Genomic DNA, 16,733 nt, shown 5'->3' on the forward strand with positions numbered 1-16,733 from the left:
CATAGTGACCCCTCAACAAATATTGAATGAACAGATGCCTGTTGCATAGAGAGGCCAGTAGAACTATCATACAAATCTAGATTTGGGGAGTCTGGTGAAATTTCTAGCGACCACTAGGGGCTGATCTCACACAATATCCTACAGCATTGGACCACAACAGACTGCGGAGCTGAGGAGAGACTACCTGGGTTAGACAGGATGTGGGTTTCCCATGAACCACAGTCTCCACTACTCCCTATTGCCTCCCTGTTATAGAAATTGCCAGTTGTGAGAATCATCACACCTGCACTTTCTTTCTTTGAAGTGGAGAAAGTCTTCTGTAGCTTTGCCTCTGCCGAAAGTGAAGCAGATGAAAGACCAGCAAAGCCTGGCTGCCTAGCCTCTCTTGCATCACACACTTCAGAAATAGTAAGACATTTATAATTCCCTAAACTTGCCATACTGCTTAATCCCTTTGAGGCTTTGCACAATGTTCCTGTCTTTGGAACGCCTTACCCTACTTCTCTGGAAAACTTCTCAACCAGACATTTTGAATGAAATTGAAGAATCAGGAAGAAAATGAAGAGGTTGGGAATAACAAGATGTGAGATTTTTTTCTTGTGTTAAGTAGTTTCTAGGATTTTCTTCTAGATAACAGAGAAAAAGAGTTACACACCTGTTTTATAGAGAGGCAAAGAGATGCTCTGTCATAGAACCTTTGAAAGATTAATGTGTGTATTAATGTGTGATGTACCAACATACTGCCATGAAGTCAATTCCGACTCATAGCAAACCTGTAAGACAGAGAAGAACTGGGGTTTCCGAGGCTGTAAATTTTTAAGGAAGCAGACTGTCTCATCTTCCTCCCATAGAGGGGCTGGGGGTTTGAAGTACTTATCTCTTGGTTAGCAGCCAAATGCTTCAACCAGAGCTTTTAAGTATAAAAACCAAAACCAAACCACTGCCACTGAGTTGATTCCAACTCATAGTGACCCTCACTGGATTTCCAAGGCTGTACATCTTTAGGAAAGTAGATTGCTTCCTTTTCCTCCCATGGACTAGCTAGTGGGGTTGAACCTCCAACCTTCTGGTCAGCAGGCAAATAAATGCCTTAACCATTGTGCCACCAGAACTCCCAGGCAAATAAATGCCTTAACCATTGTACCACTAGAACTCCTATGTGTAATATAGATGAACTTTTATTTCTGCCATCAGAAGTCATTTGCCCTTAGAGTACATACTGGTGCCATGATGTGGAAATAAATATCACTATATCAAGCCTCAAGGGGCATTGGTGGCACAGCGGTTAAAGCATTCAACTGCTAACTAAAAGGTTGGCAGTTCGAACCCACCAGCCGCTGTGCCAAAGAAAGATAAAGCCATTTGCTTCCGTAAAGATTTACAGCCTTGGAAACCTATGGGGCAGTTCTGCTCGGTCTTACAGGGTTGCTATGAGTTGGAATCTACTCCATGGCTGTGGGTTTGGTTTGGTTTTGTTCATCAAGCCTCTCATCACCTCAATGCAAAGGCTGAATAATGGTAATCATTATAGCGACCACTAGGGGATGATCTCACACAATATTTCTGTACTCAAAAGCACTGCTTCACACTTGACTATTGATTTTTATCCAAACCTTTCTCTCAGGCCTTAAGGTCCCTGAAATTCTTTCTGTAATTCATCTCCAGAATATAATAGCATCAAATACTATCGATTCTTTCTTCAAAATTGTTGTACCTATGCAGTTAAATATTTGTGAAAGATGTTTTTATGAATCGAAAGTAGAAGACTGGAAGCCATAGTGAAATTTGCTCTTGAATTGCCCCACACCATCTAAACCCTTTTTGTGTGGGTAAATAGAATATTCTATTCCATATAGCTTTTACTGGAATTATGCTATAGAAATCCCAAGGGCTGGTACCAGAAGAGAAAAGCAATACAAAACAAACCTGAATTTTTGGATAAATGATAATGTTTAGCTAGGGAGCTCTGGTGGCGTAGGGCCTAAGACATTTGACTGCTAACCAGAAGGTTGGTGGTTCAAACCTACCAGCCATTCCTTGGAAGGAAGGAAGATTGAGCAATCTACTTCTTCAGTGATACTGCCTCGAAAATCCAAGGAGGGGTTGCTATGAGTCAGAGAGGACTCGATGGCATATAACAACAATAACAACAACATGCCTACCAGTGGTGTTCCACTGAGGTTTGCACAATCTCAAGGTCATCACTGAGCCTTGGGGACTCAGGTAGGGGGTCACTGGGTGATGCAAATGGTTAATGTGCTTGAAGGTTGGAGGTCCAAGTCCACCAGTGGTGCCCCTCAGTATGAGTCTGACTTGACAGCAACTTATTTGACTTGTGCACTCACTACCATCTGAATCAATTCTTACTCATAACGACCCTCACTGGTTTTCCAAGGCGGTAAGTATTTAGGGAAGTAGATTGCAGTGCCTAAGGCATTTGACTGCTAACCAGCCACTCCATGGAAGGAAGACTGGGCAATCTACTTTCGTAAAGATTTACTGCCTCAGAAACCCAAGACAAAACAAAACAAAAAAACCCAAACTCACTGCCCTCAAGTCAGATCAGACTCATAGCGACCCTTCCTTGGGTTTGCAAGGTGGTATCACTATGGAAGTAGATTGCCCCATCGTCCTTCTGAGGAGTAGCTGGTGGGTTTAAACCACCAGCCCTCTGGTTAGCAGTCAAATACCTTAGGCACTACACCATCCAAGCTCCCTTGGAAATCCAAGGGGGTCACTATGAGTTGGAATCGACTCAATGGCAGTTATTTATTATTATTATTTTTTAGATTACCCCATCTTCCTTTTGCAGAACAGCTGATGGGTTTGAACCACCAACATTCTGGTTAGCAGTTAACTCAGGTAGGCAGAATAAATCATTCAAGTTCAAAGCTCGGTTTATCTTGAACTGAAACTATTTGCACAGCATTCAGGATAAGGAGTAAAATGATATTTTGATTGAATGGGGTAGTATTCCAAGGTTGGTATTTAAATTTTTAAAAAAAGAGGTTGAACTAACTGGCAGAGTGAATAAAGGGGGAGAGGGATGAGGGTCTGAAGGCCAGTGGAAGGAGGCATCTGGGGGTTCCCCTAATTCTATTTTCCCTTTGTCCATTTGCTCATCGTGAGGCAGTATGTGGGTCATCTTGAGGGGACAAGATACAGAATTAAAATCTTTAATGCCAGTTCTCCCCCCCCCCCAAGGGGGTAGTGAGTCCTGAGAGTATGACAATCGCCTGAGAATATTTTTTAACTACCAAGACCCAGACCTCACACCAGGTCAGTTATAGCCCAGGTATAATATAGTTTAAAAATATCCCCAGGGGAATCTAACACACAAAAATGCTGACAAGCTTTTACCAAATTATTTTGGGCTTCAGGTGCTCGATAAGCACTCGTTGAAATACACTTGTCAAATGAGATTGAACAAAGAGGACTTCTGATGTCCATTCTAACTCTCTAGCGCACAAATTCCATGACCAGCTCTCACACATCTTACTGCATATGCAAAATAACGCCCCCACCTGGGCCTTCTAGTGTGAGAAACAAAGCAGGCCTGTGTTCCACATTCATGTAGAGCAGGGAAGTGATCTCTCCACCCCTGGATAACAATCTGTGGTGCCATAAAGACATGCACACTATTGGACTAATATAGAAATGGTCCCAGTTTGTGTTACATGTGTGGCATAGGTCCATCTCAGATCCTATTCACTTATTTAGGGATATTCTCACAGTGACTTAGAACATGTCTGAAATGAAGTATTTTTTCTTTCCTTCTATATTATGTCTTTTGAACTTTCCACCTTTTAGCAACACATAATCTCTTAACTGTTGAACAAGAAAAACAAGTTTGTCTACTTGTGTAAACTGTGACCAGGGATTAAATTCAAGTAGCGTAGAGCTGCTTTATGGCCTCTATGAATGAGCTCTGAGTGAAAGATGGGATGTTTTCTTAGCTACAACTGCAGCTGATGCGGGGAAAATGTACATCAGTTATTTCTTGCCCAGGTCTATTTAAGCCTTTGTTCTTTCGCTTCACAGAGATGTGGAATTCTCTTTCTTTTAGAATTTGTGCAGATTTAGTTAAATGTGGGAGCTCTGGTAGCATAGTGCCTAAGGCACTGGACTGCTAACCAGAAGGCTGGCAGTTCAAACCCACCAGCCACTCCTCGGAAGGAAGGTTGGGCATCCGTAGTAATACTGCCTCGGAAACCCAAGGAGGGGTCGCTATGAGTCGGGGCCGACTCGACGGCAAATAACAACAACAACACTTTTTAGAAATTGCAGTTTTGATGCATAGTATTACTTTTTCTTCTTCTTCTTTTTTTTTTTTTAAGGTTATAGAAAGCCCACTGACATGTATACCTGTGAGAGATAGTCCCAGAGAAGCAAAATTTAGGAGAAAATTAATCAAGAATCTAGAAACATCCATTAGCCTTTGCAAAGATAAGAATTACCAGAAAGGAAGGTGAAGAGAAAACCAAGATTCAGCTTTTGAAATCTTGAGAAGGATTTGTAGTCTCAGCAAGAAAGGAGTCTTGAAAGCCGGGCTTTGTTGAGACACCCCCCTACCATCTAGTCAATTCTGACTCTTAGTGACTTTATAGGACAAAGAACTGCCCTAGAGGGTTTTCTAGGCTGTAAATCTTTACAGAAGCAGACTCCCTCATCTTTCTCCTGCCAAGCAGCTGTTGCTTTTGAACAGAAACTTTTGGTTAAGCAGCTGAATGCTTTAACTACAGAGCCACCAGAGTATATTTTGTTGAGAAAGCATTTACTTTATTCTTGTAGTTCCCACTGGCATATCTTCAGGAGAAGCAGAAGATGAAAACACTGCCCCAGTGAGATAACTCTATTTAAACAGGAAGAAGCAGAATTGAGAGCATTGTAATTGGTAGATTTAAGGCTCCACCCCTCCCTACTACCCAGCCTGGTGGGAATGAGAGAAGGATTATGGTCTGCCTTAAAAAATAAAGCAGCTACATTGTCTTTGTGTATGTAAGTAGTCATGTGTGAATATTTTCAACCCCCAACCACTGTCAGCTTAACTCCAAGCTAACACTGATTTTCTGCATTTGTGAGATAAGGAGCAAGAGGGAACTAGAATGATAATCCCTCACTATCGCCCCACTAAAATAGCATCAGGATCCTTGTGTGGCAAATGACAGGCTGTCAAGAAAGGAAGGAAGGCAGGTTTCCCTGGGCCACTCAGAAAGAGAAGGAACCAAGAGGACCCAAACTGTGGCTTACTGAAGGGTCTGTGTCTGAAGGGCACTAGGAATCCCTCAAAGGAGGAAAGTTTCTGTGGGATTAGGACACTAACTTTGACTCAGCTTCCAAAGAACATAGGGGGCAAGACTGCTTCATGGGCTGCATCAGTGAAATGAACATGAAAGAGTGTCATTAACTTCCCATGTGAAAGAAACACAGGCAGTTAATACTTGAAACTAAAAAAAATCTCAGAAGAAAATCTCTCACTCTGGAAATAGGGGAAGAGGAATAGAGGAAAGACTGAATACCGAGATCCCACCACTATCTTGATCCTGGAACCCAGTAATAGGAACAGTGTTAGCAACTGATTCTGTCTTGTTGCTATAAATTTCTGATTCTAGAGACAAAGATTAATTTAACAAACAGATACATTCTTTCAACATGTGTGTACTTAGCTCTTACTTGTGCAGGATACAATGCAAAGTACTAGGAGATACAAAGATGAATAAGGCATAGTCCTTATCCTTAAACCAATACTAAACCCAAGTCCCTGCTGTTGAGTCAATTCTGACTCATAGCTTAGGTCTTGAACTACAGAACTGCCCCATAGAGTTTCCCAGGCTATAATCTTTATGGAAGCAGACTGGCACATCTTTGCAGAACAGCTGGGGGGTTCGAACAGCCACTCTTTATGTTACCAGCCTAGTGCTTTAACCATTGTGCCACCAGGGCTTCTCCTTAAATTATTTGCAATCCACTGTGGTTGAGAAGAAGAATGTACAAGATGCTAAACGGATCAGGTGGAAGGAAATAGCTCTTGTGATTAAGGATTCTGGAAGAGTCATGGAAGAGCTGGCTCTTCTGCTTGGCCTTAAGGCTTGGATAGATTCTAAAGGATTGGAGATGATGACACCTTCATGGCAAGCAATGGTATGGGAGAAGCCAGGGAGGCCAGGGCACACTAAAATAAAAAGCATAGAGTGGTGCTTGTGCTAGAAACATGTAGTGACCTGAAAGCTCCTTGTCCCCTTGTTGGCTCTTCAATGTTTTGATGTATTAATATATCATGATCAAACATTGATTTTCATAATCAAAATCCTAATGAACATATTCAAATATAGAAAATGGACCTATATCACAATGTCTTATTTTGACAAAATAAAAATTCTTGACATGACCAAACACCAACTCAAGTAAAGAAATCTGGACTGATTTAAATGTGGAAAGAGATTGAAGTCACTGGTAAGGAGCTCTGGTGATATAGTGGATAGGACATTTAGCTGTTAATCAAAAGGTTGGTGGTTCAAACCCACCAGCTGCTCCAAGGAAGAAAGACAGGGCAGTCTGCTTCTGTAAAGATTTACAGCCTTAAAAACCAATGAGGGTCACTCTGGGTCAGAGTCTACTCGATGGCAGTGAGTTTGGTTTTCCGTGAGGTCTCTGATAGTTCCTCTCCCAGTATACAGCCAGTGGATTCTAGAAAAATAAGTTGGTTGTGCAGCCCTGAAGTTAAAGATTCACCATATATTGCGTTACAAACCAGTATCTGGTACGAGCTGGTACCGAGTACTTATTTCTGATATGAGATGCCAGACACGCCTGCTATTAACAAATAATGACATGATGTCAGAGAATACCCAGGAAGCCACACCAGAGCTGAATGGTCACAGTGTTTACCGTGCTGGTAATTGCTATTGGGCTCCTCACTCAGATACCTCAGAATTCTCTAGTCCCTTGGTTCTCAAACAGGGGCAATTCACCCCCCAGGGGACATCTGGCAACGTCTGGTTGTCACATGGAGGAGGCTGCTGCTGGAATCTGGTGGGTTGTGGCCCAGGATGCTGTTAAACATGCTGCACTGCACAGAGCAGCCCGCACAGGAAAGAATTATCTGGCTCAAAATGTCGCTAGTGCCCGAGGTTGAGAACCCCTGGTCTAGAGCACAAACCACTCAGCACGCAAATGCGCATTCTGCAGAGCATTGACCCCCAAGTTCCTGACCCCACATTGCAAATCCATTCGGAAAGTGGTAGGTGTAGTCATTGTCCATGAATCCTGACTCATTCAATCCTGCCGTTGTTGGGGAGAGGTAGTAGCCTGAATTCAAATCCTCGATTGACCATACTACCTGAGTGACCGCTGGTGGATTAACCACTTTGTGCCTCAGGTTTCCTCATCCACAAAATGGAGGTCATCATAGTAAACAGTAATGGGCTCAAACATAGCAATGACCGTGAGGCTGGCACAGGACTGGGCAGTGTTTCCTTCTGTTATACAAAGGGTCTCTATGAGTCAGAACTGACTTCATGGCACCTAACAACAACAACAAATGCTAGATAGCAACGAGGGATAAAGGCGTTATTCATATAATTGATTGAATAACTGTGGAAAAGGCATAAGTATGTATCGTTTTCCTGCAGTGTGATAGGTTTATGATGGAGGCAGAGAGCCCTGGCGGTGCAGTGGTGAAGTGCTCAGCTGGCAACTGAACAGTTGGTGCTTCAAACCCACCAGCTGCTCTGTGGGAGAAAAATGAGGCAATCTACTTCTGTAAAGATTAGAGCCTTGGAAACCCTGAGTGTTCTTTTAAAGGATCTTTGTTGTACTAATTATTTTTAAACACTTGTCTCAGGTTTCCTCCCAGCCCCAGAATTCCCCTGAAGACACTGAATTAACAAGAAGTGAATATTTTTAGATCAAAAAGGAGTCCCCCTTCCATATGGGGTTGTTATATTTGCTAAGGAAAAGAGTGCCTATTTCTCTTTCCTACCAGGGTTCATTTTGTATATCCACCTAGGACATAATTGGTTTTTTATCTGCATATTTGCTTGTATTCTCAGCTATCTAAACATCTACCAAACATCTGCAGGATACACAGGCCAGGTATCTGCAGGCACCGATGATTTAAGAGGATGTTGTCTAGTTACTTAATCTGTTCACCACAGTAAGATGAAAACTTTAACTTGCCCTTCTCAGGGGGCTCAGACATCTAAGAGTGGGATAAAAGCAGGATTAAAAACCAAAAACTCTGGGAAATTAAATAAGTCATTGGATCTCAATAACTAATTAAATTCCTAGTAATTCTTTTGTTTAAATTCCTAGTAATTCCATTCATTTCTTTAAGAATTCCATCTGTAAAATAGTCTTGGCTATGAGGAAAGGCTACGTAGCCATAGTTATCTATTAAAACGAGGTGTGTAACATCACCACCTGGTAATTACGTTTTTCCTGCACATATTAGTTAACAGGTGATTTATTAGCTTCCTGTTCTGTTAATTACTTACCTGCCATCATCATGTTGCTATGTTACAATTTTCCACAGAATGTACTTACAGATAGCTTAGGAGTACCCACGAGATCTGAAACATAAGCAGGTGAAGGAGCTTGTGGAACCGAGTCACTGGGTCTTTGCCTTTTGTGATGTATAAATAAAGCTTAGGTTCCATGAGGGGAGCCCACACATGCTGCAGTCACTGGAAGAACAAACGGCCTCAGAACAAAAACTCTAAACCTGGACCTTCTTTACAGAAACTCCAGGTCTTGAAGTCAGCAAGTAACGTAAAGCCAAAATATGAAGAAGCTTAAAAGACCAGGAACTCAGCTTAAGCATCCTGGGCATGGTGTGTCCCCGTAAAGCAAAATTTAATTTATAAGATAGAATGGGCTTCAAGATGCCGTAAAAGTAATAAGAATCCGAAACTGGGGATCTTACATGTTGCTCCCAACAATGTTCAGCCTGGAATCATGAAAAGTCAGAAATAAAAATATTCTTTTGCATGTTACCACAGGCAGTGCTAACTTTAGGTAAAGTTTTATGAGGAAAAATTTTCTGTTGCTATGAATACATTGTATTGATAGATGTATTAAAATGCATTAATATCAAGGTATTAATCAAGGTCTAGGTAATGCTCCTAGTTGGAATCATAGAATCAAAGTATTCTTAAGATGGAAGGGGGTCTATAAACTCTCTGGTCTAATCCTCTCACTTTACAGTTATACAAATGGAAGCACATAGAAGAAGTGACACGCTCTTAGTCCTCCAACTAATTATGGAGAAGCAGCATCACCTTGTGGAGGAGGTGGTCAGGGACACGGATGGGTGCCTTGATTCACCCTGTGGGCAGCCATCTGCTCCATCTCGTCCAAATCAGGCTGATTGTGATTCTAATCAAATCTCTTTATACAAATTAAGAAATAAAACTTATGAGAAAATATTGCTTCTGCTTGTATGATACATATGTTCCTGAAAACCTGTGAGTTAATTGTTTTAAATGAGATACATTTTGGACTCTTGCTTTCCTTGTTTTATCCTCAGGAGTAGTCAACATCATGAGCCACTTTCCTTCTCGAGATGCTCTCTCTTGCAAGTGCCTAAGGCATTGGACTGCTAACCAGAAGCCTGGAGGTTCAAACCCACAAGCTGCTCCTCAGAAGGAACATTGGGCAATCTACTTCCTTAGTGATTCTGCCTCGGAAACCTAAGGAGGGATCGCTATGAGTTGGATCTGACTTTACGGCAGTGAGTTTGTTTGTTTGTTTGTTTATGCCACTATCTGGAGGTAAATGTAGAGATAAAGTCCACCTCTTGCATTTACACAGTAGAAACCCGAGAACTGGAGAAAGTGAACAACTCTGAAATGGTCACACCCCTGAGCAGATGCCAGCCTAAAATCCAGGTCTTTGCCATCCCAGTGCTAAGGTTTTCCTGTCAAAAAGGTACCACATTAAGCTAAGGTTTTTTTTTTTTTAGTATTTCAATCCCCTATTTCTAGACCTTGACCTGTCAGCCTTCTATCTTTCACCTCCCTGCAGCCATAAACTCTATCTCTTCTTAACTAGGTGCTTTCTGTGCTCAGTATCTCAGCACCCTTGAACAGACCTTATCTCCACAGACCCTGCACAGTAAACTGCCCTCCGCCTCCTGACCTTCCAGCTTCAGATGCTTGGTGTGGCAGAGGGAGGAGGGGGACTTAACTGCTCATGGTTTCCCAGGAGGGTTAGTGATACAGAGGCTGGCTCCAAAGCCCCCACAAGGGGTGGGGCAAGAAGGGCTTGGTCCTGAGCAGAAGTTTGGGGCTGGCAGAGGAGGTGATGGAATATGAAGCAGAAATGAGACATTAAAGAAAAAAAATAACAGCGAATTGTTAAAACATTGGTCGTTAACTCATGTCTTCTTGCCTTCTCTTCTTTCATTCCAGAAAGAGATCTTGTCTCATTCACCATTGTGTCCCCAGCACCCAGCGCTAGGCCTGGCACACAGTAGACTCCAGTCTCTTCTGCCATCTTCCATTTCCTCCAATTTGCAAAGCTCTTTTCTCTTTCTGAGCCTTAGCACAAGCTGAGAACATTCTCTCTTTCCAAATGGCACATTCCTTCCTATCCTTTAGTCCACAGTTTAAATGTTAGCTCCTTGCAGACCCTTAATTCTATTTAAAATAAATTATGTGCACACACACAGAGGTTAGTCTCTGTTTCAGAATCCTGTTTATTTTCTTCATAGCACTTACTTATGATAATTTATGGCTATTTATTTGTTTCTTATATATCTCCCCCACTTGACGATAAAATCCATTTCCATTTCCATCTTGTTCACTGTTGCAGTCCCAGGAATCAGCATACCCAAGACGCTCAAGAGATAATGAGTGAAAGAACAAACAAGTAAATATGTACAATCAGAATTTCATAAACCTCTACAGAATTTCAATTCTGTGTTACATGGATGTTTGTTGTTGTTGTTATGTGCTGTCAAGTCGGACCCGACTCATAGCGATTCCTCCTTGGGTTTCCGAGGCAGTATCACTATGGAAGTAGATTGCCCAACCTTCCGAGGAGTGGCTGGTGGGTTTGAACCGCCAGCCTTTTGGTGAGCAGTCAAGTGCCTTAGGCACTACGCTACCAGAGCTCCTACATATGGATGTTTAGTGTATAATAAAGGTGGCATATTAGACCAGAGAGAAAAAAATGTATTCTTTAATAACTCTCTATGCACTGCTGTTGACTTGGATCTGAATCATAGTGACCCCTCTTTGGGTTTCTGAGGTGATATCACTATGGAAGTAGATTGTCCAACCTTCCTTCCAAGAAGTGGCTGGTGGATTTGAACCACCAGCCTTCTGATTAGCAGTCAAATGCCTTAGGCATTATGTCACCAGAGCTCAGGATTGACTAAATAACCAAAGCTAAAGGTGACTCTTTCCCTTCCTTCTTTATGCTTTTTATGAAAATCAGTTCCTAGTGGATCAAAGATGTAAGCCTTAAAAAAGGAAGGCATTAAAAGAGCTGGAAAAAAATGTACAAGAAGTTTTAATCACTAAATGCAGAAATGCGTTTTCTAAGTAAGTCTAAAAAGAATAGAATGATACATTTGAACACATAAAAACTAACACTGTCTTCACTTACACATATACACTGAAAATATACACAGACAAGAGACAAACAACCAATTGCAGAAAACAGAGTGCTATCCTTGACAAAAGTCTAGCTTTTATTTTTTTAAAAAACTGGGCTGTTATCAATCAATAATGAAAAGATGAACAACCCAAAAGAATAGAAAATGAGGGACATGAACTGGCAGATCACAAAACAATCATACAAATGGCTTTTAAGGACGTGAATGGGATATACAATTTTAAAGATATCAGAATGAAAGTAATATAAATTAAAACAATGAAGTAGCTTCCCCTTTGGAATTGGTATAGAGGAAAAAAATCAATAGTATGTAGTGTTGGCCATTATGTAGGTAAACAAGCACTGGAATCTTCTGGAAGGGGTGGGCTATCAACTGAGGCCAGCTCCGCAGTGCTGGTTCTGCGGTGCATGACATGACAAAATGCACACACTCTTTGAGCCAGCAATTTCATTCTAAGAGTTTATTCTTCAGAAAGACGCACATGCATAAGCAAAATGTGTATATGGAGATACTTACTTCAGCATTTTTGTAAAAGAAAAAGACCAGAAACAGCTCAAATGACCTTCAAAAGTGGACTGACTAAATAAAGGTTGATTCATATACATGATAGAATACCATGTGACAACTGAAAAGAAAGCCATCCATGCTGCATACCTCTTTAACATAGGCAACATACAACGAGGTGTGGAACAAATTCAAACCCATTTGTTTAAGCAACAGGCTGATAGAGAGAGAGACAGACTTGCTTGTACACGTATAGACCATTTCGAGAACAACTCCAAGAAACCTTTTGAAGAAAGGCCTGGGAGGTCTAGTAGGCTTATTTTTCATGGTACCCTATTGTATCATTAAGGAAAAAAAGTACCCTCTTCACATATTACTTTTTTAACTTAAAAACTAGTTAAATTGTAAAAAGATAATGATTGTAAATTCAATTTAGCCTCCAAAAAGATTCTGTGTAAACTGTAGTCATATGAGTAAAACAGGATCTCTGGTGGCGTAATGCCTAAGGCATTTGACTGCTAACCAGAGCTGGTGGTTCAAACCCACCAGCCACTCCTCGGAAGGCAGACTGGACAATCTACTTCCGTAGTGATACTGCCTCGGAAACCCAGGGAGGGGTTGCTATGAGTCGGATTCGACTCGACAGCAGTGAGTTTGGTTTTTTTTGGTAAAACAATGTTTTTTCAGTGTATTTACTTAATGCTTTTATTATCACAAGGTATAGTTTTAAATAAGCACTCAAAATATAAAAGAATAACTTTTTCAGCAGTCCAGAAGTGAGGTAGAGGAGTCCTTTAGCTGTGAATGCATTATTTAACTTAAACAAGCCTGAACTTTATTAACCAATGTTTTATTTTAAAGAGGTGGCCTGCTCCACATAGCTGGCAGTTTAAGCTCACTTGTAGCTGTTGCCACTCTCTACCCATCCCCAACATTGTATTCAAATTCAATGCCAAAGGTTACTTATTAAACTCAGGAGATACGATGGCTTGGGAAAATCATTATAAACTTTGCCAGCAGGAGGACTGATCTCTTAATGAAGTACGGAACAACTACCTAGAAAAACGAAAATGGGAAACCGTCATGTAAGTATCCACTGGCCTTGGGAATCAAACAGCCAACATATTCATTGTGGTTCACATGTAGAAAAACTTAAACTATGAAATGATCGATACTTTTATGTTTTATGTCAGCTTTTATTGTTCATTTTAACAACAGCATATGGTGCTTTTAAAATCAATTTGGAATATTTTTCTTCCATTGGCCAAAAGAAGTCTTAGGAGGGAAAAAGGACGGGTTTTAAGCAAGTAAATATTGCCTTGCAGAGAGAAGGTGGTTAATGCGTTTGTAGAATATGGACTAAAACTGTTTGTAGCAAAGTTACACAAAGCTTCATAGACTGTGCCTGTTCAGAGTTTTGTGGGCAAGATAGGTTCATGTTGCAAACATCAGTAGACCAAGACAGAAATACTGAGATGAGGCTGTGTAATTTGTATTGAAACATGAGAATATTTCGGTATCATTTCTAAACAGCACCACACATGCCCATATTTGGAAATATTTCAGATGTGCACTTAATATTTCACTATTCTTCCAGAATACCTAGGCCTCTATCAATAGCATGTCCATAAACTGTCAATGACTGAAAGCCGAATGAAACATTACCATTTGAAACCATTTATGCTCAAGACAGATCAGAGTTGCATCTTGGTTTTTCACGTTGTAAAATGTGTATCTAAAGTTGTTGCAATAAGAATTTTAATAAGGTTTTCTGACACCTAGTATTGCTTCCTCCAGCAAGAATAATTTAGCATGTGCACATTGGGAGTGGAGAATGCAACTACAAAATTTTCTGTAAATTATAGCTTTGGTAAGGACCCTGGGTGGCTGGGTGGCTGGGTTTGTGATCCACCGCTAACCTTAAGGTTGGCTGTTTGAACTCACTCAGCTCCTCTGTGGAAACAAAGGCCTGGCAAACCACTTCCATAAAGATTCCAGTCAAGAGAACCCTATGGGACAGTTCTACTGTCATACATGGCCTTGCCGTGAGTTGGAATTGACTTGATGGCAGTTAACAATCTAATTTGTTTTCAAGGTTTTATCTTTGCTATATATTAAACCTATTCTCAGATGCTTGCAAACCTACCATCATTTCCTTCAAAGAGGCATTATTTTAAAAGTCGTGCATAAACAGCATTTTTTGTACTAGCCACGATTATGAACCAACCCTTTAGAATCTTTTTGAGAGAATATTTCTGGATGTCCCCTACATTCATTGGCAGCTTAGAGGGTCAAGTTCATCTCTTGAAAGTCAGCCTCACAGGGCAGCTGGTCTTTGAGAGCAGGTCAGCATTTTTATGTGTTTCTATTTTAAACCCCCAGGGCCCATCCTACTCTCTCTCAGAAGGCAGTGAACAGCTGCCCAAAAGGGACAACCGGCTCTCAACAATGCAACCTCTCAGCCACCCATCAGGGAGTGGAGAGCCAGAGGCCCAGCAGCCTGTAAACGCTTTGTTTTCCCTCCAAATGACAAGCATGAGAGGGCTTGCTCATGGGCCCGATGTTACTCACCAATGACCTCTCATATTGGACCCTCAATCCTCCCATCTGAACATTTCATCATGAGCCATGACAGTGCTTCCAAGCAGGGAAATTTTCCCCTGGAAGATAGGTTACAATGTGTGCTGTTAATGTAAGAACGTAAGCTTCCGGAGAGGACCTTCTTTGGTTCAATGGTAGAATTCTCTCTCCTCTCCCATGTAGGAGGTCTGAGTTCAATTCCCGGCCAGAGGAGCTCACGTGCAGCCACTATTCACCTGCTGGTAGAAGCTTGTGTGTTGCTGGGGCGCCAAACAGGTTTCAGGAGAGCTCCTAGCTGAGATGGAGCAGAGAGAAAGGCCTGATGAGCCACTTCAAAAATCAGCCAGTGCAAAGCCTGTGGGCCACAGCGGTCCAATTCTGCTGTGCAACAGGCTCAGCTCAATGGCAGCTAACAGGAAGGCAGCTTCTAGAAGCTCAGCTCATGTTTACAGCTGTGTTTCTTTAACAGCATATTACAACTGAGTGCGTGAGGCTGCACAAGGGCTGGCCACTATGACATTTCAGAAAAATAGGAAGGAAATTTAAAACACGTGCATGTGGAATGAATAAATTCTAAAACTGTCTTTCCAAATGAATAAATACAGAGCCCTTTTCAAGGACAAAAGGGTTTATCCCAGTAATGTCATAAATTACTTGCATTAGAAACGTACTGGAATATGCACAAACTTGAAACTAGTATGCTTATAGTTTTAAACTAATTACACAACCAAAACAAATATACAAATTACATGCAAACAAAACATAAGTCAATGATGTCAAATGGATGTGATCAATTCACTGAAATCCAGAAAAACCAAACCCAACCCACTGCCACTAAAGTGAGTCCAACTCACAGTGATGCTATAGGATAGAATAGAACTGCCCCACAGGGTTTCCTAGGTTGTAAATTATGGAAGCAGACTACCCCATCTTTCTCCTGTGGAGTAGCTGGTGAGTTTGAACCACTGATCTTCAGGTTAGCAGCCAAGCACTTAACCACTGCACCACCAGGGCTCCTTTTTAGTAGCATACCTCAAACCCAAAATCCAAACCCACTGCCATTGAGTGGATTCAGAATCATAGCAACGCCATAAGGTTTCTAATGCTGTAAATCTTTACGGAAGTAGACTGCCTTGTTTTGCTCCTGCAGAGTGGCTGGTGGACTTGAACCACTGACTTTTGGTTAGCAGCCCAATGCCTTAACCACAGTGCCACCAGAGTGCCTTTTTTAGTGGCATAGACAGTGTCACTTTGCTGAGATTAAATGGCTGCATTCGATGTAAAAACCAATATTGATTGCTATCAAGCTGGGGTGTTCTTCTGTTTTTGTTTTTTTGAGTTTCAGTATGTCTAAAATATGATGTGGAGTGTGACTTCTTAGTTCTCCTATGACATTTCTCTGTTCAACCTACTGAGAAACTTGTTTAGACGACTCCCTGTAATGCCATCGGCCTTCTCTTGACTCAGACGTGTGCTTTTTCTATTAAGCCTCCCTCTGTTTTCTGTTCTTTATCATTAGCCTGCAACAACTGAAGTGTGGCTGTGTAGCATACGTGCCATCATAAACGCAAACCTAGATGCAGGTGCTGATATCATACACCAGCCCTCACTCATCCCAATGAGCCGTGTCCTCATCATTACTTATTTATGTAGTTATTAGCATGCAATAAACCCTTTTAAAAGCCTCGTAGGAGAGTTTTGAATCTCAAGAATATGTTCACAGACCAGGGTCCACAGATAACTACTTGACAAGCATGAAGTCTAATGCCAATAGAACATTAGCCAGGATGTTCTGCAGGACACTGGGATTCAATTAGCCAAGCTGTAACCTGAGTTACTTTGTGCTTTCCCCATTGATGTTTCCATCATTAGTGATGCTAAAGATCTAGTGTTTGTGACCAGTGGTGTCACTAGGGTTGGTGTCACCCGACATGGTAACTCATGGTGTCACCCCACCCCCCATGGACCATACAGATCCCATAGTAATGTTTATCATCAATTTCAATCCTAGAATAATATGTGATAAATA

General features: G+C 41.4%; 1 protein-coding gene across 1 annotated transcript in view; it reads left to right on the plus strand.

Moving 5' to 3' along the window:
- The first annotated feature begins 13,194 nt into the window (after nt 1-13,194).
- ANXA13 (annexin A13) overlaps nt 13,195-16,733 on the plus strand; it is a 60,558-nt gene continuing 57,019 nt past the window's right edge. Inside the window, exons 1-2 of the mRNA XM_007943411.1 lie at nt 13,195-13,209; nt 14,507-14,626. Coding sequence (XP_007941602.1) covers nt 13,195-13,209; nt 14,507-14,626 — 135 coding nt within the window. The remainder of the gene's footprint in view (nt 13,210-14,506; nt 14,627-16,733) is intronic.

This window comes from Orycteropus afer, unplaced genomic scaffold (assembly GCF_000298275.1).
Source record: "Orycteropus afer afer isolate SDZICR_OR568_19922 unplaced genomic scaffold, OryAfe1.0 scaffold00106, whole genome shotgun sequence".
NCBI lineage: Eukaryota > Metazoa > Chordata > Mammalia > Tubulidentata > Orycteropodidae > Orycteropus > Orycteropus afer.